This window comes from Pongo abelii, chromosome 5 (genome assembly GCF_028885655.2).
Source record: "Pongo abelii isolate AG06213 chromosome 5, NHGRI_mPonAbe1-v2.0_pri, whole genome shotgun sequence".
In the NCBI taxonomy this organism is placed as follows: Eukaryota; Metazoa; Chordata; class Mammalia; order Primates; family Hominidae; genus Pongo; species Pongo abelii.
The window spans coordinates 57,427,537-57,449,329 of record NC_071990.2 but is presented as its reverse complement, the minus strand read 5'-3'; the positions used below and the strand labels follow the sequence as shown (position 1 = coordinate 57,449,329).

Below are 21,793 nucleotides of genomic sequence, written 5' to 3'. Positions count from 1 at the left end.
TAAATGACAGAATTTCATTCTTCTTTATGACTGAATAATATTCCTTTGTGTATATGTATATCTCACAATTTCCTTATAATTTCATCCATTGATGGACACTTAGGTTGATTTCATATCTTGCTATTGAAATGCCTCAATACATTGGTCTAGGCAAAGATTTCTTCAGTAAGACCTCAAAAGCACAGGAAACCAAAGCAAATTGACAAGTGGGATAACATCAAGCTAAAAAGCTTCAGAGGAAACAATCAGCAAAGAGAAGGGACAGCCCACAGAATGGGGAAAAAATATTTGCTAGCTATTCATCTGACAAGTGATTAATAACCAGAATATGTGAGGAACTCAAACAACTCGAGAGCAAAAAGACAAATAATCTGATTAAAAAATGAACAAAAGATCTAAATAGATATTTCCCTAAAGAAGACATACAAATGACGAACAGGTATGTGAAAAGATGCTCAACATCACTAATTGTCAAGGAAATGCAAATTAAAACTACAATGGGATATCATCGCACCCTGGTTAAAATGTCTGTTATCAAAAAGAAAACAACAGATGCTAGCAGGTATTCAGGGAAAGGAGAATGCTCGTTGGTAGGAATGTAAGTTTAGTATAGCCATTATGGAAAACAAAATATGGAGGTTCCTCAAAAAACTAAAAATAGAACTACTATGTGATCTATCACATAGTAGTTCCCACTGCTGGGTATATATCCACAAAAAAAAAAAGAAAGGGAAATCAGTGTATTGAAGAGATTCTGCACTTCCATACCTATTTATTTTTAAATTACTCTATCTTTCTATCTATCTGATAAGTACCTACACACCCCCACTCAAAACAAAAGCTAAGATCTTGGTGGTAACCTATGTCTAATGATATGGTCTCTTTTTCCATCGGCCTGAGTGTTCTTACTCAAGATAACCATCATTCTGAAACACATTTCATCATTCTCTTGTTTCCCTGTTCACAGAGTTTTATTGCTAGTCTATTTATTCCTAAAAAGTTTAATTTTTTAATTTTATTTATTTGTTTTCTTAGAGGTGGAGTCTTCCTCTGTTGCCCAGGCTAGAGTGCAGTGGTGCCATCATAGCTCACTGCAGCCTCAAACTCCTGGGCTCAAGTGATTCCTCCACCTCATCCTCTTGAGTAGCTGTGACTACAGGTATTAGCCACTGCGCCTAGCTTAAAAAATTTAAATTTTAAAATTTTAGTTACTTTTAACTTAATAAAAAATGTTATCATACTTTATGTAATTATTTGAAACTAACTTTTTTCACTTAATATGCTATTGCTAATAGTATTGCTAATAATATTGTTCACTATAGTTTATTTGTTTTGACTTTTGTATGACTATACCACAGTTTGCTCATTTGCTCTCTTGTAAGTGGGACATTTGTTTTCAGGCCTTTACTGTATGAGTGCCACTATGCATTTTCTTGTACATGCCTCTTACAGTTCATGTGCAGTTTTTCTTGTGTGTATGCTTAGTGGAATTACTGGATCAATTCTTAGTAGAATCGCTGGATATACATGAAAGTTCAACTTCAGGAGATAATGCCAAACTCTTTTTCAAAATACCTGCACCCATTTATACTTTCCTCAGCCACGTCTAAGTGAGCATGAGGAGCCATGTTCTTTTCAACACATAGTAATATTAGACTTAATTTTTTTTTCCAGTTGAATACATGCAATCTGTTAACCTCATTGTGGGCTTGATTTGCTTTATCCTGATTATTAATGATGCCACACCTCTTCTTTTTCTTTCTTTTCTTTTTTTTTTTTTTTTTACTTTTAATTGTATTTATTTTAACGTTGAATTTACTCCCATGCTGTAAGTTTTTGTTTCTTCAGTTTCTTCTGGGATATCTTTTTCTTCTAGGCAACCCCCTCTTCTGGTTTAGAAACAATTTGTTCCTTTTCAGTAAGGATCATCTCGATGTGGCAGGGAGAGCTTATGTATGGGTTAATCCAACCATGAGCTCTGTAGGTCCAGCGGCGCGTCTTAGGTGCTTTGTTCATTTGGATATGCTCAATGACCAGAGAATCTACCTCTAAGCCCTTAAGTTCAGCATTACTCTCTGCATTTTTAAGCATGTGCAGCAAAAATTCAGCACTCTTTTTGGGCCACCGACCTTGTGTCCAGCCTCACTGCTTGGCCTAGGCACACCTGCCGACTCCAGCATTGTAATGTTGGAATGGTACACACTGTTTCTGTAAAGTGACATCTTTCAGATACTTTGTGGCTTTTCGTATATGCATACCCTTGGTGTCCTGGGCAGTTTCACGAGTATTCTTAAAGTGAACAGGAAGATTTGAACCTCTTGATTTGCATGACTTTGTGGGGTTCTCTGGGTCAAGTAAATAGTGAACCATTTTCACAGATTACCTCAGGCCACTTAGAGGAAGAGGAAGAGCCCCACACATTTTTTCATATGTTTATATCTTTTTGTATGTTTATTAGCCATGTATGTTTCCTCTTCTGCAAAATGTCTGTCCATTTCACTTGCTATTTTTCTTCTTTGGTTGTTTGTATGTTTTTTACTGATTTGAGTGGGTTCTTTATATATATTCTTTGTTCACTGAATTTTAATTTATATTATTATATTTTCATTGCTTGGTATTTTTGACAGTCTCTTATTCCTAACTCCTACTTTTGATACTCTTTTCCTTTTATTTAAATATATAAAATATGTTTATTTTATATGTAATATCTGATAATTAACATACCTGAAGTTTTTGCCTATGGGTTTGTGTCTTTTGTTTCCATAGTTTCACCAGTGGGGCCTTGTTTCATTGTATGCTTTGTGACTTTCTTGTTGCCCGGGCTGGAGTGCAATGGCATGATCTCGGCTCACTGCAACCTCTACCTCCCGGGTTCAAGTGATTCTCCTGCCTCAGCCTCCCGAGTAGCTGGGATTACAGGTGCCTGCCACCATGCCCGGCTAATTTTTGTATTTTTAGTAGAGACAGGGTTTCACCATATTGACCAGGCTGTTCTTGAACGCCTGACCTCAGGTGATCTGCCCACCTCGGTCTCCCAAAATGCTGGGATTACAGGCGTGAGCCACTGTGCCTGGCTGCTTTGCGACTTTTTACCACGAGCTCTTTTTTTTTATTTTTTAATTTTTTTTGCAGTTGCAAGATTTAATAGAGTGAAAATAGAGCTCCCATAAAATGGGAGGGAACCCAAAGGGGGTTGCCTTTGCTGGCTCGAATGCCTGGGTTTATATCCCTCATCATTGTCCCTCCCCTTGTGCTCTCAGGCGATAGATGATTGGCTATTTCCTTACCTCCTGTTTTTGCCTAATTAGCATTTTAGTGAGCTCTCTTTACTACCTGATTGGTTGGGTATGAGCTAAGTTGCAAGCCCCATGTTTAAAGGTGGATGTGGTCACCTTCCCAGCTAGGCTTAGGGATTCTTAGTCGGCCTAGGAAATCCAGCTAGTTCTGTCTCACCACGAGCTCATTTTTGACTGAACTTTATCTGTGGTAATTTTAGAGGCTAGGATTGAAAGTACATTTCTCCAGAGAGGATAATTCTCTTAGTTTTGCCAGGGAAATCTAAAAAAAAAATCTCAGCTGGGTGCGGGTGGCTTATGCCTGTAATCCCAGCACTTTAGGAGGCCGAGGCAGGTGGATCGCTTGAGCTCAGGAGTTCAAGACTAGCCTGGGCAACATAACAAGACATCGTCTCTACTAAAAATCAAAAAAATTAACTGGGCATGATGGCGCCTGCCTGTAGTCTCGGCTACTCGGGAGGCTGAGGTGGGAGGCTCGTTTCAGCCTGGGAGGTTGAGGCTGAGATTGTGCCACTGCACTTCAGCCTTGGTGACAGAGCGATTCCCTGTCTCAAAAAAATAAATAAAAATAAAATCTCAGTTTCAGAGTTTTTCATACTGCATAGATTGTGTGAACTTGGGCCATAAAATGCACATGAGAATCAGCTTGTGGTTATGAAGTTTTTTTTTTTTTTTTTTCTTCTCCAGCCACAAGCTTGACATGGGCAAGTGTCCTTGCAATCTCAGGGTATTTTTGTTTGGTTTTCCTAGTTCATGCTTCCCTGGCTTTATTTGTTTCTGTTTCTATTTTTGTTTTTTTTCACTGAGACTCCTTTGGCTTTGTCTTCTGTCCCCTGAGCAGGTCGTCCTGCTCTTCTGTCCCCTGTTCGTCAAGTGAAACTTTAGATGAGAGGGAATCAGCCTAACATTTCTGTATTTGTGCTTTTGCTTTTCTATTGCTCCAGCCTCTAAGAATTTTTCTTATTTTCCTGCCCCTTTGCTGATTCATTTAAAAATATTTTATCTAGCATTTTTAGCTAATGTACAGCAGGAAGGTTTGTTAGGAAGTCATGTCTACAATATATCTGAGAAACCCTTGCCTTGTTTTTGTATGACTAAAGAGACTCCCCAAAATAGGTCCCCTCAGATCAGAGCCATATGTACCCCAAAGTTCTAGCATCCATCCCTAGAGCCACCAAAAGTTTTTAAAAAAATCTGTGCATCATTATCAAAGTACAGTAGCCATTGTCTGCCAAGACATAGCTTTTAGTCCTTATTTTTAGTATAATTTCATTTCTGTGTAGGGCTCTGCAGTACATTTAGCCAATTGTTTCTTATCTCTTGGTCTTAAAGCAGATGACATAGGGCCTTCATTTCCCACAGAGGGTAGGTAGAATTCATGTTTACATAGGTATTGAGAAGTGCTGTGGTGCCTCACTTATTTCAACTCTCAAATTTCAGTACATATTTGTCATTTCTGTTAGGCCAAATCAACTTCCTAATTGCACAATGTTTTGTTATAATTTGGAGTTGAACCTAAAACCTCCAATAGAGAAAATGTTCATGGAATATTTTTGTGATAAAATCAGATAAATTGTTAAATAGCAGTTGTGATTGTCAAATTATTTTATTTTATTGTTGATTTATTTTATCATTGGTTTTTATTTTTGTTTTTGGTAGTTAACAACATTCTAAAAAAATGTTGTAGTCCAAAATACACTTCTTTTTTTTTTGAGAGGACGGTGAGTTGTGGCATTGGGAGAGGGTATTTTCTGTTTTCTTACATGTGCTACTCAATTCATAATATCTCTGACTCATTAGCATTTAAACTTAGTTCAGGGTAACTATATAAAGAGGCTCTTTAGAAGTTTGAAAATGAAACACTAAAGGTATGGAATTTGTATATCAAAAAAGCTTTAGAGATGATGGATTCGTGGACAATTTAGGAACATCAAAAGTCATCCAGCCTGAGTTGTCGTTTTGAGGAAATAAGGCCCAGAACAGTGACCTGAGATGCTGAACTATCAGAACCACGATTGGAAGCAAGACCTCATAGTTGAGAACACTCTCTTCAATGCTGCATTGTTTTCCTGTTTATATGCCATGTTTAGCTAAGCATTTAAAATTGTTTATACTTACAAATTAAAAAAAATTATTTCTACTTGCATGTTTTGTAAAATGAACTGACACCCCCCCATGTTTAAAATTGATTTAGAAAACCCAGACATTTAATGTTTTTTAAAAAAACTACAAAATAATATTTGGAATTTATGGGAGTATTAAGCAGGCAACACAACTTTCTGAAGTTTATTTCTAGAACACGGGTAATCACCATGACTCCAGGCACACCCGTCTGTTTATTAAAGCAAAAGAATCAGGAAGTCTGAGATGCAGACGTTTCAGGATACTAGGGAGGTGAAAAATAGTTTTTTCTGAAATGAGAGCCCTACTATTTTTTTTTTTTTTTTTTTTTTTGAGACGGAGTCTCGCTCTGTCGCCAGACTGGAGTGCAGTGGCGCGGTCTCGGCTCACTGCAACCTCTGCCCCCGGGTTCAAGTGATTCTCCTGCCTCAGCCTCAGCCTCCCAAGTAGCTGGTACTACGGGTGTGCACCACCATACCACAAAATACACTGATTTTTGTATTTTTAGTAGAGACAGGGTTTCACCATGTTGGCCAGGAAGGTCTTGATCTCCTGACCTCGTGATCCGCCCACCTTGGCCTCCCAAAGTGCTGGGATTACAGGCATGAGTCTCCACATCCAGCCAAGCCCTGCTTTTTATAAATAAATGACTATCATTATTTCCTGTTTTTAAATCTTTTAAAAACTGTTTTGGAACTTTATCAGCTCCCTATAACTCCAGAGATAACCGTAAATGAGACTGTAAAAGAAATGAAGTTATAAAGACAGGCATTTCATATCAACAGCATTTTTATTGATGCTGACCAACAATATTAACAGTAGTGGGCATTTCTTAAGCACTTCCTATGAGTCAGGCTCTGTGCTTGGCAATGGGCATTAGGCCATTTAATACTAACAGCAACCCTAAGAGGTAGATATTCTTGATAAATAAGAAAGCCAAAGCTTAGAAAGTTTAAGTAGTTTGTCCAAAGTCCTATAGCTAATAAGTAGTGAAGCTGGGTCAGGAGGCACAGAGCTCTGCCAGACTACGGGGCCAGGTCTAGCCTCAGTTCTCTGTTATCTCCCCAGTTAGCTTGCTGAGAGCAATCCCATTTCTGATTTATGGTTAGGAGGGTTTAACTGTGGGTTGTGAGACTATGTTGTGCTTTAAATATGTTGTTCTATAACAAGCTTCAGGGCAAGTATTGCAGGCGATGATAAATAAGATAAATAAGAAATAAAGATAAATAAGAAAAAACTAATATTTATTGCAGGAAATTGGTACTTGTTGAGCACATAGAAACTGTATGCTAGTTAGTACGGGTGCTTTTGCAAAATTCTTTTACTGTTCATTTTCCCATTTCACAAATATTTTCTGAGCACCTGCTATGGGTTTGCCACCATGCTAGGAACTGGGGACACAGCATGAATGAAACAAAGAGCTTACTTTCTGGTGGAGGAGACAGACAACAAGCATATTAACGAGTAAATACATAATGTGTCAGATGGTAATAAGTGCTGTGGGGGAAAGTGAAGCAGGATAAGGGGCATAGAGTAATTGGTGAGGAAGGTAAAGTTACATAAGGCTTTTAGGGGAAGAACTTTCTTTAAAAGGGTGACATTTGAGCAGAGACCCAACAGCACATCAGGAGGCCTTGTAAGTCACGGTACAGGCTTTGGATTTTATCCTGAGTGAAGTGGAAAGCCACAGGAGGGTTTTGAGCACAGGCATGATGTACTCTGACTTAGGTCTTTGAAGACTGGATCTAGCTTCTGTATGGAGAATAGATCGTTGAGGACAAAGAGGCAAACAAGATCAGTTGGAAGATATTTTTCAATAATTGTTCAGGCAAGAGGTGAATGTGACTTGAAATAAGAACAACATAGCTCTGGCTGGGCATGGTGGCTCATGCCTGTAATCCCAGCACTTTGGGAGGCCCCAGTGGGTGGATCATCTGCGGTCAGGAGTTCAAGACTAGCCTGGCCAACATAGTGAGTTGGCCCATCTCTACTAAAAATACAAAAAATTAGCCGGGTATGGTGGCATGCACCTGTAGCCCCAGCTACTCGGGAGGCTGAGGCAGGAGAATTGCTTGAACCCAGGAGGCAGAGGTTGCAGTGAGCCGAGATCGTGCCACTGCACTCTGCACTCCAGCCTGGGCAACAGAATGAGACTCCATCTCAAAACAAACAAACAAACAAACAAACAAAAAACATAGCTCTAATTTATTGAATGCCTATATGTACTTTATGTATATCATTTTAGTAATCTAGTTGAATTTAGCTATCCTTGTGTTTTAGAAGATGATAAAACTCAAAATCTTCCAGTGGCTTAGAAATGCTCTAACGGGAACATTTCAGACATTGTGGCAGCAGTTTTTGGTAGCAGATTTTCAGACTCCATCAGATCACATCAAAGATTATATTCTACCTAGAGAATCAGGAAGACAGGTGAGAAGGTAACGCCATCTGTCCCTATGACTCAACAGAGCGGTAATGAGCTTTTACTTTCAACTAGGGAAGCAAGGCTGAGCATGGTGGCTCATGCCTGTAATCTCAGCACTTTGGAAGGCTGAGGCGGGAGGATTGCTTGAGCCCAGGAGTTCCAGATCAGCCTGAGCAACACAGTGAGACAATCCCATGGCCACTCTTCTCCTATCTCTTCAAAAAATAAAAAAATTAGCCAGGTGTGGTGGCACACCTGTAGTCCAGCTACTTGGGAGGCTGAGGTGGGAGGATTGCTTGAGCCTGGAAGGTCAAGTTTGCCATGAGCTGGGATCTCACCACCACACAGTGAACTGGGATCTTACCACCACACTTCAGCCTAGATGACAGAGCAAGATGCTCTCTCTCTCTCTCTGTCTCTCATACACACACACATACAGACACACACACACACACACACACACACACACAGAAAACTAGGGAAGCAGAGAGGTGGATTGTCATAATTAAAGTGTTCCAGGCCATATTTCTTTTGAGTGGTGTTCTGAATTGGGCTAGGCTGTTTCTGTTAGGACAGACTCATTCGACTCCTTGAATCTCTGTCTCTGTGATTGTCAGAAATGGCTCCAGGAAAAATTGTGATCTAGGCAGCTTATCTACTTCTAGGAGCCTCAGTGTTCCCTTTTTGTTTTATCAAAACACTTCTGCAGGACATAGTCTGGTGGCCTTATTCATACTGAAGCATAAATGACTGATACTGTGCCACTTAATATTTTTCATCCATGGGTAGTTTGATTAGAAATAAAAAGCTTTAAACCAAAAGAATGTATCTGTTACTGGAAACTTAGGCGACAGCATGCAGGTGATGTGAAGGGACGTAGATATTTTTTTCAAGTCCTCAAAATGATATATTTTTGGTCATATAGCTATAATCACTGCAATTCTAAGTACTCGATGTCTAGTTTTTGTTTTGTCTTTTTATTTTATAATAAAATGCTATGGAAGTGTATTGAGTAGTATGTGCTGAGCAGGCATCATATTACAGGATTTACATATATTATTTCATTTTAATACTAATATCTAGTGAAGTAGGTATGATTATTCACGTTTAGAATATAAGCAAGTTAAAGATGTTAAGTAATTTTCTTGTGTAGTAGTATGGGTAGTTAATTATGGGGCTGGGTGAAGCACTCTGGCTTCCTAACTCAGCTTGGTGAAAGTCCTGCATACTTTCCATAAAACTGTAAAATGTGAATTATGGCAGGTGTTTCTACTTCCCTGAAATGTAGTAAAGGTGAGTCATAAGTCTTTTATGCAGTAATATGGTAGACAATTGTGTTAGTTAGGGTTCTCCAGAGAAACAGACCAATAGGATATATTAGTTACAGCACACATACGCACACAGAGATTTATTTATTTTAAGGAATTAGCTCATGTAATTGGGCTGGGAGATCTAAAATCTGTAGGGCAGGCCAGCAGGCTAGAAATTCAGGAAAGAGCTGATATTGCAGTCTTGAGTCCAAATTCTGCAGGGTATCAGGCTGGAAACTCAGGCAAGGTCTCTATGTTGCAGTCTTGAGGAAAATTCTTTCTTTGAGAAACCATGGTCTTTGCTCTTAAGGCCTGATTGGAGAAGGCCTACCCACTATATGGAGGATAATCTGCTTTACTTGAAGTCCACTGAATAAAATGTTAATCACATTTAAAAATATACCTTCACAACATCTAGACTGATCTTTTATGAAAAACTGGGTACCATGGCCTAGCCAAGTTGGCACATAAAATTAACCATCACATCAATAGCCAGAGATTTTCACTGAATAGACTTTTAAAGGTACCTGGATTCTCCACTTGCAAATTCTGTAGCTGGTTCCTATGCTGTGGATACAAACACAAGGCCAGTTCAGGAAGATAATGAAGGATGGCACAAAGGAACATATAGTCATATGTTCTATGGTGTGCTTGTTTTTTGTGATAGAATTCATCATATTGTTTTATGGACACAGATATACATTTTTAAAAATTCTTCTTTGCTTTATTATTGTTGGAGGAAGCTATTAGGCTGGCTTGGAAATCCCCGGTTGAGAAAGGGAGGAGAAGAAACACCCAAGCAATATTTCAGGGTCAGGAGGGCAGCTTTGAAGGGGAGGAAGGTCAGGGGATTGGAATTCACACAGATCCTAAGTGTACATGATGACTAAGGAGGAGAGGGGTGTGGGCTGCATAGCTCCAACTGCCCTATGATGGGCACTGTGAAAGAATGAGTGAATTTACTTCATAAATGCAGTGGGAACAATTATTACTTACAGACAATTGGAAGTCAGAAGAAATAGGGATATCGTTATTTTTGTGTTTTTAAGTACAATATCATGGCTCATAAAATGTTTAAGAAATACGTGTAAATGGCATGACTATTATGTTCCCCAAAACAACTCCTGCGTGAAAGGGGACAATGAACAAGATGGTTTATACACCTTTGTTCTCTGTGTGTATGAGGAAAAGGATGAATAAAGGATGGAGTGGCTCCATAACACTTCATTACCAGCATGCTACCATCTCAGGAGTCCCTTGCATGATGCTGATCAGCTGCAGCTTCTCTAAGGGACAGGTTTCCACCGCTCACTCACAGCAGCTCCAGGAGCCAGAGCTATAGTTGGAAGAAAATGCAGGTCTCTTGGAAGTTGGTGTCTAGCCAGCCTTGTATCTTAAACCAGTTTGAGTCACCACAAATTAGGAGGCTTATCAAAAAGAACCTCATCGTCTCGAACTCTCCTTGTATGACTTGACTGGGACCCACTGATTTTCCTACTGCTATTCTCTGTCTCCCCACTATTACAGTTTTGCTTGACTTCTGACCTTCTTCTCATTCCTGCATAGTAAGCTAGTTTCACTTCTTACCCTAGCAGCCTCAGCCCTACCTTCCTCTAGCCTTCTTTTTTCCAGTCTCTAAATGTTTCTCAAATTCATCCTCTCCACCCCCAATTTCAATGATTTAGTTCAGGCTCTCATCATTTATTGCTAGACCATTACAGTAACTGCTCACTAATCTTGTCTGAGTGTGATCCCTCTTCAGTCCATGAGTCACACAGCTATACGGGCAAACTACTTATAACCCTTCAGCAACAATCCAGCTCCTACTGGATGAAGATGAAGATGAAGTCTGGGCCCCAGTGTCACATGCAAGCCCTGCTGTGATCTTCATCCACCACCTGCTTTCCAGCCGCCTCTGCTGCCACTTCCACTTGATGCTCTCAAAGCACTTTGTGATTTTCTCACTTCTCATTCTGGGAGACTGGTTGGATAACTCAAAGGTCCTAACATCTTCCCCCCTCAAACACTATCTTCTTCTTTTCTTACCTGATTTGGAATAAGGTGGCAACAAGCAAGAAAGGAAATACATTCCCTTCTTCCCTGGATCTAGAATAATTCAAAGCAGCCTTAAAATGAGAAATGATGCTGGAGGAAGGAAGTAGCTGCTGTGCTGATCCCATTGGTGGGCTCTGTGTATGTGTGTGTGTGAGAGAGAGACAGACAGACACTTGGGGCATTTTTAGCCTTGGTTGTGGCAGAGCTTTCTTTCTGAATTTCTACTCACATTTGACCAAGCTGCTGAGGCCAAGCTGCCAAGCCAATAAATTCACCCAGCAGACATTCATCAGGGCCCCCCTCCTAAGACCTGGGATTCTGAAGTACATAAGAAACAGCTGCTACCCACACGGTGCGTTTGAATCTCAGTCTCTACACTCTGGGGTAAGAGGTGTCCCTTTGTCTTTTTTTCAACTCACCTCAGGTTCTGACTCCCCAGTCTCCATGAGGCCAGGCCTGGTGTTCCCCATTTCTTCCACCTCATAATTGTGTTAAGGTTCTGGGGTCCTGTAAGATGCATGCCACGGTGTCAGGGGATGGGAGGGAACATTTGTGCCTCCAGGTTATGCCCACCTCAAAAGATTCAGGCTTGTGGAAAATAAAAGTCAGGTATTCTTGCAGGCTGTTTCTGCTCCCTGTCCTGCCATGTAGCTTCCTCTAGGGGTAAAGCAAGGAAGGGACAGTTCCAGATCACCTCAGGAAAGAGAGATAAAATGAAATCTACTGGGGCCTTTAGTGCAGAGACGGGGGCTTTGAGCCACACAGTTGTTCCAGATGGATCTCTGGTGTTCTAAGAGGAGGATGTGCAACAAATGTCAGGGAAAACCCAAATATTGTTAAGGACATTTGTAATGAACTTAGCATTTATTCTTGAGAGGAGGCTGTGGTTGGATTGGTTTGCTACCGTGCAATATGAAGCATCCCACCTGAGCAGAGTTTTCCACCAAGCCAGCTCAGAGGGATCAGGCACTGATCCCTGGTTCTGATCGGGTGTGGCTTAAGGTAGCAGCAGAATTGTTTTCACTGAATGTACATGGAGCAGCCCTGCTTTCCTCAGAAGAGGGCAGTGGGAGTGCCAGGCACTTAAAATTTCATAGACTTTGCTTCTGTGCAGTAATAAAGGTTTTTGTTTTTAATGAAAAAGTAATTATTTCACTTAAGTATCTACTGTTTGAAGTGAAAGAGTAAGTGTGTAAAAGCTATTATCAAAAGCAATTTCTGAAGTCTCATTAATGAAGACAGGTAATGAAAATAGAAGCATAAAGAAGGTATAAAGACATAACTTTGCTTATGTGTCAATAGAGAAGAACTGAATATCTATAATTGCTTTTTTTTAACACTAACATGTTTGTCTAAGTTTTTGTTGTCTCCAGTAATGGAGAGAATAAATTTAAAAGAAAAAAAACCTTCTGAATTACAGAAAGGTATGTATTGGAAAGATACAGGGACATCTCAAAGGAGGTTTAACAACCAAGCTTGGGAAGGATAGATATGGAACTCATGGACTTTGTATCCTGAGAGCTGTTATTAAGGTGACCCAGTTGCAATAACTTCTAGTTTCTGTGTCTCTGTTGTTTCATGTTTCCTGAAGTGACAATTATATTGGCTTAGTCATCTACCCCTGGATCAAACAAGTTTGAATAGACAACATCACCTAATAGCTAAAATTTACTAATGCTTCCTACCTGTTGGCCAAGGGTAGGTACGGGAGCAAAAACCAGCAGGGAGTCATCAGCAGTAGTGATGGGTGGGTCCAGCTAGATTCGTGGGGATCCTGAGCCAGCATTTACATGAGTCATACTGCTTTCTTCCATTTTCTGGGCATTGGAAATGTTAACCAGGGTGTTTGGGGATACAGCAGAATGAAGTGAACACTTGGATGTCAGTAGAAACATGGAATTATCTATTTTTTGTTTGTTGTCCATTTAACTGAAATATTTTGAAAGCTTTCTGTTTTGTTTTATCCCCTCTTCTCCAGTTTTCTTATTTTTAAAAATTTCATCCCTAGTCTATCAATTACCACGATCCCTACCTCTCCTCCTCTATCTTTTCCTTTACTCTCTAAATACAGCAATGTCATCCATCACTTACTTCATGCCAGGGGCTCCAAAGAAATATATCGCCAGGGGCCAGGTATCATACATGCAAGGACTGTGTCAGACTGGAAAGCACAAGTCCTTTACGTATCCTTTCTTTAAAGGGGAAACCACTAGGGCCAGTATTCCACATCTGAATTTTCATGTGAAATTTTCCAATATTTACGTGTTTGCTGTTAATTTGTTTTTAAAAATGAGTAGGCCAGCTACAGTGCATCTACAATGATGGTGCTATCAGCAGTGAATACTTTTGGATAGGATACTCTTGGAAGAGTGAAGTGAGGGAGCTGGGGAACTGCATCTCCAACCTGGCTTCTGAAGGGACTGCGGAGGCTCGACTTGATTTAGCCTCTCTCTCCTTATCAACTTTCTACTGTGAGCCATATTTTTATGTATGTATTTATACTATTCCACTAAAAGACATATTTTTAAGCCTAATAAGTGATGATAAGATGATCGATATTTAATTATCCATTGGCGATTTTGTCACTTCTCCTCTCCCAGTTAGATTTCAGGCCCTTCTAAGAAAGAAGCCTATGGGTACTTCAGACATATTTTTAATTAACTGACATAAACAAAAATCCATTTAAAATATAAGATTAAGTATTTTCTAGTTAAATGTATGTTTTCGGTATTTGAGTTTGTCTTCCTAATGCATTTGTTTTGTGGGGCTATTTTTAGAGATCTGTTTGCTTTTCTTTTAGGCAAGTTATTTAAAATGTTCTTCCTTTGGTTGGAAAGACTATTTGTAGATACTCAAATGTAAACTAGTTCTGATGTCTCTATAACTATAATTTTCATATGATTGGGTTTAGGTGGACTTGCAAAAAAAAAAAGATGTCTGAAATTTTTTGAAAGTTTTTTTACATTTTTTAGAAAAATGTTGTATTTTGATACTTTGCATAGTTCTTATTTTATTTGTAATCTGTTTGGGGAGATTTATGGAGGTGTGGGAGCACATAGGACCAAAGAATCTTTGAGTGGAAAGAGACCACAGAGTAAGTAAAGGCTTGGTCCCTTGGAATAGGAGAGTGCTCACTATACACAAAGCAGTCTGGGAGTACTGTAGTTGTACATTTTGAATGGTTTTTTTTTGTTGTGAACTGATACCTGTCATTTCCATGCTTTGGGCCTAGTACTGAACCCAGAACAAGTCTAGTCTTTTTGGGATCCCCAAATATATGGTAATCTTTAGGGCTGTGAGTATATGTCCCCCTAGTGCCAAGGACCACATTTTAGGGCACTTAGTACCATGTGGTCAAGAGCACAGGCTTTTGTGTCAAAAGGACCTATATGGAAATCCTGGCTGCACCTTGTACTGACAGAATGACTGTGGACAATTTACTTAATATCCCTAAACGTCCTTTTCCTTATTGGATTTCAGTGAGTATTAAATAAGATAGTCAGTGAAAATGCTTAAATTATAATCACCCAATAAATGAGGCATCTGGATAGAATATACTAAACTGAAAGAAAGGAAGAAATCTTGCAGAATCTCTTAGTGCTGAGCCTTGATTGTCTAGGATTCAAAGTGATATCCCTATTGGGAACTGAAATTAACATGTTGAAGAGGTATCTGCACTCCCATAGTCATTGCAGCATTATTCATGATAGTCAAGATATGAAATCAACCTTAGTGTTCATTAGCAGTTGAATGAATAAAGAAAATGTGGCATATATACACAATGGAATACTATTCAGTCTTAAAAACAGAAGGAAACAAATCTTTGATACTTACCTTGTATACCTGTGAGAGAGACCACACAGTTAGAGGAAAATGACGTTGAAAATTGTCTCCCTGTTCTGTCCCATCAGCAAGCTTGGTTTCCTTAGAAATACAGTACTAAGTAACACTAACCAGTGTACAATCATTATACCCTAGAAACAGTTTGTGTTCTAAATTCCAGTGTTCTTTCATAGGCTGATGAACTGGGCTTCTCTACCTAGAAAGAAACCTTTGACTTCCTTAACTCTGCCTGAAACTGCTTCCCTTGAGTCAGAACTTAGCAGTAACCTTCCTGCTTCCTCTCCCTCTGATCCCCCTTCCTCTCACCTCCACCCAGGCTCTTCTGCCTCTTGGAGTTAAGGGTTCCTGCATATCTCCCCTAACAGAAGAGAGTGAGAGCCAGCTAATGGCCTTACCACTAGACCCCCTCTTCCGCACTTACTACCTAAAGGTGGTTTCCAGGTAAGACTTAACTGAGAGCTATTTATTTGATAAAAGATTTCATACCTTAATTGTTCAAGAAGTTTTGAAAATTATTAACTAAAGCAAGCACAAGATGCCCCAAATTTACCATATCTCATTTTTTCTTCAAGGAGTTAAGCACATTTTCCTTAACTGTTTTCTTCTACATCTATTTATTTGTGGTAGAGCTTGTTTTCCTTGGGATCTCTAAAATCAGATAATGTGCTCTTGCTTTTAAACTTATTTCTAAATAAAAAACTAGTCATGTAAGGATAGTCTTGGGCCATACCACATATTTTGATACAACATCGAGGAAGTTAATATTTGTACCTACCTACCTAAGGGAATTTTAAAGAAAATTGTATCTTTGATTTTCCTAATTTTGGAGGAAAAATTTTCTGTTTTTGTTCATATAAAATATCAAAATTATGTGATGCTGAACCTATCTTGTCTTCACTGTATTGTACATTATTAATAAATGAATAGCAGAGGAATTTCTTTTATATTTTTCTGTCCAAAATTATGCTTAGGACTAAGGCAAGCAGGTCATCGTTCTTTGATGACTTCTTTACACAGGCCACTGCTTCTAGTGCTTCTCTAAGTGTTTATGAAGAAATGTTACGAGAAATTTCTTAGATCAAAACTATCACTTTGTCCTTGCAACCTGTACATGTTGATTTTGTGAGCACAGGAATAAACTAAGCAACACTTAAACACACCGCAAAAGACCTTGCTATGGGCTGTGTGCAATGGCTCATGCTTGTTATCCCAGTACTTTGAGAGGCCAAGGCAGAAAGATTGCTTGAGGCCAGGAGTTTGAAAGCAGCCTGGTCAACATAGTGAGACCCCATCTCTATAAAAATATTAAAAAATAAAATTAGCCTGGTGTGGTAGCATGTGCCTGTATACCCAGCTACTCGAGAGGTTGAGGTGGGAGGATCTCTTGAGCCCAGGAGTTCGAGGCTGCAGTGAGCTATGATCACGTCTCTGCACTCCAGCCTGGGCAATGGAGCAAGACCTTGCCTCTTAAAAAAAAAAAAAAAAAAAAAAGACCTTGCTATTTCCCCTCAATCCTTCATTTTGAAAATATTCAGATTTATAGAAAAGTTGAAGGAGTAGACCAATGAATACTTATTGTTAGCCTATTATCACATTTAATATTTTTCCTTGTTTTTATTGAAACAATAAAAATAAGTGCAGACATCTTGGGTTTCCTCAGCCTGCACCTTCTATGGATAAGGACACTTTCCTGCATAACCACAATACTATTATTGCACCTTAGAAAACTAACAATAATTTCCTAATATTGTCTAATAAACAACCCATGTTCCATGTTCAGATTTCCCCAGTTGCCCCAAGATGTCTTTTTAGCTTTTAAAAAAGAATCAACCCAGAATCCAACCAAGGTTCAAGAATTGGTTGTGTCTCTTTTGTCCTTTTAAATCTAGAACAATTCCTCCTTTTTGGGTGTGTATGTTTCATGTCATTGACCTTTTTGAAGGATCTAGGACAGTTGTCTTGTAGAATGCTTCACAATCAGGATTTGTCTGTTTCCTTGTGTGCTTTCTATTTTTGGGGTTTTTTTTTTGGTGAATATTTTGAAATACACATACAGTAATGTGCTTAAGTTATAAACGTGGGTATGTGGGTTTGTGAAAGTTTACTTTTCAGCCTCTGGGATTTTAAACTTTTGGCTACTTTGCAAACCCTTGTCTCTGCACTTCTTTCTCCATTGCCGGTAGAGAATGACTATTGCCAAGACAATTTCCTGGCACTTTCCTATAGATCAGGGTGCTAAGGCTGGGCGGCATCCAGTTTAGGCAGTTCCATTGTACTTATCTCAGATCCCCCACTGGGTTTCAGTTAAAGAAGTTATTGTTCAGTTCCCCTTCTAAAAATGTTGCATTATGTAATTATCCTGGCTTTAGGAGATTTGGGTTGTCTTTATACCATGTGAATGAATTGGCTATCAGGAAAGTCATTTTAAAGCTTTTGGTGATCTAATTCAATTGTTAAAACTCCTTTAATAACTAGGTTGTAGAAGACACAATATAGCAGGTCCTTGAATAATGTTGTTTTGTTCAATGTCTTTTTGTTATAATGTTGATGAGAAAAAAAAATGAATTCCTGGCTGGGGCCCCTGTCAGTGGAGTTCACACTTTCTCCCCATGCCAGTGTGGGTTTTCTCTGGATGCTGCAGTTTGCTCCCACATTCCAAGGAAGTGCACATGAGGTTAATTGGTCCCATTCTGAGTGACTGTGGGCATAGATTATGAGTGCACCCTGCCATGGGATGGTGTCCTGTCCAGGTGTGGTTCCTGCCTTGTGCCTTGAGCTGCTGGGATGGGTTCTGGCCACCCTTGATCCTGAACTGTAATAAGCAGGTTGGAAAAGGAATGCATGAATAAATGCAAATTATTGTAAAATAAAAATTTGTAAGGTCTACAATAATCCTACAAATGCATGACAATAAACAATGTGGTATGAAAGTGCTCAGTGGGTCTGCCATATTTGTGATTGGCTTTGAACTGCATGGCGGTAGGAGGTACTCCTTATATTTTTCACTTTGCAAACATTTATTCCTTGATTTAACACCCCACCCTGATGACTGCTGTCATTTACTGATTCACCAAAAATTGGGTAAATAATTATCTTATTTGTTTTTATTAATCTTCCATAAATGTATGTATAGCTCACATTTATTGCAGTGTTTAATATTAGAAGTGTTTTGGTCTTTATTTAGAAGTTTAGTGATATTTTTATGCCCAGAAATATTATTTGCTGTAGGAACTTAACTCTCATTTATATTAATTAGTCTATGTAAAATTGGTTTTATTATATGTCCTTTGACTTAAAGCAGCAGTTTCCGAGAACCTATTGATGATTTTAAGTGAGGGTTTACTGTACAGGGTTTTTGGCTTGTAACTATCTAGTGCTTTTTTGTTTGCAGAGATTCAGTATCAGTCCAGAAGTGGCTCATGGTCATTTATGAAAAAGGCCAACTGTTAAAAAGTATTATGACGTAGGCCAGCTTTATCTTCACTACCCTAACTACTCTGCCCCCTTGTTGGTATGGTTACTCCACAGCTCTTTCATGTGCCTCTTGTTTTCAGCATACATGCCAAATGGGGATGACAAATGATGGTGTGAATTGGGGTCTTAACCTGGGGTCAGTGGGTCAGTTAATCCCATAAAATGATATGCAAAGTTTGCATGTATTTACTCTTGTACTTTATTCTGGAAAGAGGTTTTCATAGATTTCATTAACTTTTCAGGGGTGCCCATGAGCCCAGAAATGTTAAAAACACTGACTTAGTTACTTCTTCACAGAGTTGTCCATATTTTCTCTGACCCTTGACATAAAATCTTTTTACTTTTGGTAATCTTTTTATGTACTTGCATTGAATTAATATATCATAAGGAATAAAATTAAATTCATTCAGAATCTTAGTCATCACCCAAAGATAATCGCTACTTACATATGGGTAACTATTACATGTACATGCACATGCACATATTTTAAGAAATCATTCTTTATGAATTATTCTTTACTAAATGTAGATCAATAACATTTTTGTTTAATTGCTATAGAGTAGACTATGGTATCCATGTAACTATATTTAAACAGTCTCTTATTGATGGACATAGCTACTGTATTTGTATTTTAATAGGAATCAAACCTTAGGCAACAATAGTAGAATACTAGATAGGAACCTGGGGCTTTTGTTGATTACAGGAGCCCTCTTCCTTTGTCCTACCTTTCTAAGCCCCACATCAAAGGTTAGGCTCTGGCCTTTGGGTGAGAGAACATATTTGCTTTTCTTAAAACAAAAGGGAACTGTAGTTCCGCACTCTTCTCAGATAGTAACATGATTTGGCAAGTCATTTGAAATCAATAAAGAATATAATAGGTTTTCTTTAGGATCAATCCACTTTAAAGCAGCTCCATTTAAATCTGTTCCCAATTTTCAGGGTTCAAATGGGCCTACTTTTATATAGTTTACCTTATATTTTTAAAAAGTATTCATGAAAATTTTTGTGGGAAAAAATCCAATACTTTAATTGTTAAAACACTTGGATCATGTAGCCTGGGAGAGACTTTACCACATATAAATATGTATGATTTCCCTCAGTTTGTGTGTGTGTGTGGGGTCCATATTTTCCTATGATATATTGTTGAAAGAAGTGTTGTTGATTGTCTTTTCCTCTTTTTCTCTCTTATCTGTTTACCAATGACACTACCAGATTAGAGGCTGCACCAGTCAACACCCATGGGTCCAGGGGTGGTAACTGTTCCCATCTGGCTATGAGTGATTAACAGTGTTTATGTCATGGCATAAATCACATTTCATTGTTCAATCAGCTGAGACTCAGGCCATTAAAAAAATTTACTCTACAAAAATCAATAACCAGTGGTTTTTGGAAAGGAGCAGTTCTTTAACAGTTATTCTCCAAGTCTGGCTGTAAAGATAAATAATCAAATTACTATACTCACTAAAATAGTACAGGTAACAAGAAATATAATCTCATAGATAAAGGATGACCTTAAATAAGGACAGATAGGAAGCCATTTTTAGGAAGATAGAAAGCAGCCAAAGAAACCCAATACCCTCTTAAAAGTCTTTAAGAATGTCACCCTTTTATACAGAGCCAGCCAAAAACAAAATCTCAGAAAGCTCGAGATGGATTTTCAGAAAAGCATGGAAAATAAACTGGGTTGATAATAGCATGCTGTGACTGACCTAATGCCACTCACAACTCCCTATGGATTGTAGCTACAGTACAGAAAATCAATTTTATTTACTTTTTGCCTGAAGTTTGCCTAATACCTTATTGTCACTAGAAAAATATACAGACTCTAAATAAATAAATTAGCCAAGATGATGATATTTTATGTAAAATAAAATGGAAGACAGCTTTTTTGGGGGGAAAGAATAGAGAACTACGTCTTACATACTTCACTTTGTGGGAAATATTACGTGAACTTCTAAAATAATTGGGTTTACACCTACTATGTGCCCACAAAAAAGAAAAATAAATAAAATAAAATAATGGTGTTGACCATGCATAGCCACAGGCCTAAACAGATTGAGATAAGGTTAGTAGTCCTGATGCAATTATAGTTTATTTCACGTACCTTGGGTGAGTGTTTTGGGATGTGGCTCACACAGCCTGTTTGTGCTGCAGTTGCCACTGCTTTTGTGGGAAGCCCAGTGTTTTTGCTCAAATTGGAGCACGCCTCACTGATTTCTGCCTGTAACTTGCTTCTTAGGAATCCATGGCTGCAAGTTACATTTCAGGAATTTGAGTTATACCAGTTTTGCATCTTTACCCTGAGTCTCAGCGAAGTAGAATTCTCAGCAGGAAAGTCAAGACTTCCTTTTGCTATGTTGTTATGTTTATAATTCTGCAGCAGAGATAGTCAACATCCTTGTTTCCTTAGTAAGCCAGTGGCTTTGTAAATAATCACAAACACAGCCCAACAAAGAAGGAAGGAATAACATCTTGTGCCTTTTCCCTCTATGGAAGATATAACACTTTTATGCAAGACATGACCCTACAGATTTGCTCCAGCTAGATGAAGGGAGGACTAACCTTCAGGCGAAGTGCTTTGGTAAAAGCATCCTGTTTCTCATTTCACTGTGTAATGACCAGGAGCTGAGAAGAGCTCTGTTTCCTGTCACTGCGCTGCATCATTCTCATTTACATTATTGGCAGCTGTTACTTTGCTGGAAGTTTAAATTATCTCGAGAACTCTAAACCGAGTTCAGATGTTTGTTTATTGGTGCTGCCATAGGCTTCTGAAAACAGTCTTTTGTGTTCTCCTAGTCTTAAGAAAAGGCTCTTCTCAGAATCAGCCCTTCCTCCCTCCTTGCTCTTTTCTGGGAACCTGCTTCAGTCTCATGAAGAAAATTAAATAAAGAGGACAGGGGCTTAAAACTGGTCAGAACGGAGTCTCCAGTGGTGAGGTGACTTGAAGCGGAAAGGAGTTGGGACTCAACATCCTGCATTTGTGCTTTGTTTTCGAAACTTCGAGTTAGTTGCATTAATGAATTAAGCAGCAGGCTAGTAATGGAAAATGTTTCTACTGTCCTGGTGGGGGAGCCAAATACTATAAATTTGTAACAGGAAGGCTGTTGATTCTGGCTTCATTGTTGGGCCAGTCATTTGTGAGCTGGTGGCCGGACCACAGGCCACACACTTCTTCCGTGCAAATCTTCATGTATTGGAACTGCCTGTGTATTGTTTTTACGATTGGAGACTTGGCCAAGAAAAGATGGTGAGCTCTGGGTTTAATTTTT

The 21,793-nt window shown here is 38.9% G+C and overlaps 1 protein-coding gene, 1 long non-coding RNA gene and 1 pseudogene across 12 annotated transcripts in view; 1 reads left to right on the top strand and 2 right to left on the bottom strand.

Annotated features, from left to right (window-relative positions):
* The window catches only part of DST (dystonin), a 482,223-nt gene that overhangs the window by 78,626 nt on the left and 381,804 nt on the right, over positions 1–21,793 (top strand). For 2 of the 11 annotated variants that reach the window (XM_054556952.2, XM_054556945.2), the window contains exon 1: positions 17,994–21,771. The exons of the other annotated variants lie outside the window; for them this stretch is intronic. In XM_054556952.2, the coding sequence (XP_054412927.2) occupies positions 21,769–21,771 (3 nt within the window). In that variant the 5' untranslated portion in view covers positions 17,994–21,768. Of the gene's footprint in view, positions 1–17,993; positions 21,772–21,793 lie in introns of those variants that run through there. 11 annotated transcript variants of the gene reach the window in all.
* LOC112133878 (large ribosomal subunit protein uL22-like) lies at positions 1,816–2,370 on the bottom strand (annotated as a pseudogene).
* Positions 9,224–15,183, bottom strand: LOC103890917 (uncharacterized). The gene is made up of 5 exons (XR_008526222.2): positions 15,042–15,183; positions 11,627–11,714; positions 10,316–10,488; positions 9,680–9,719; positions 9,224–9,486 (listed from the first exon to the last, which is right to left on the bottom strand). It is a non-coding gene; the product is annotated as an uncharacterized LOC103890917 (long non-coding RNA).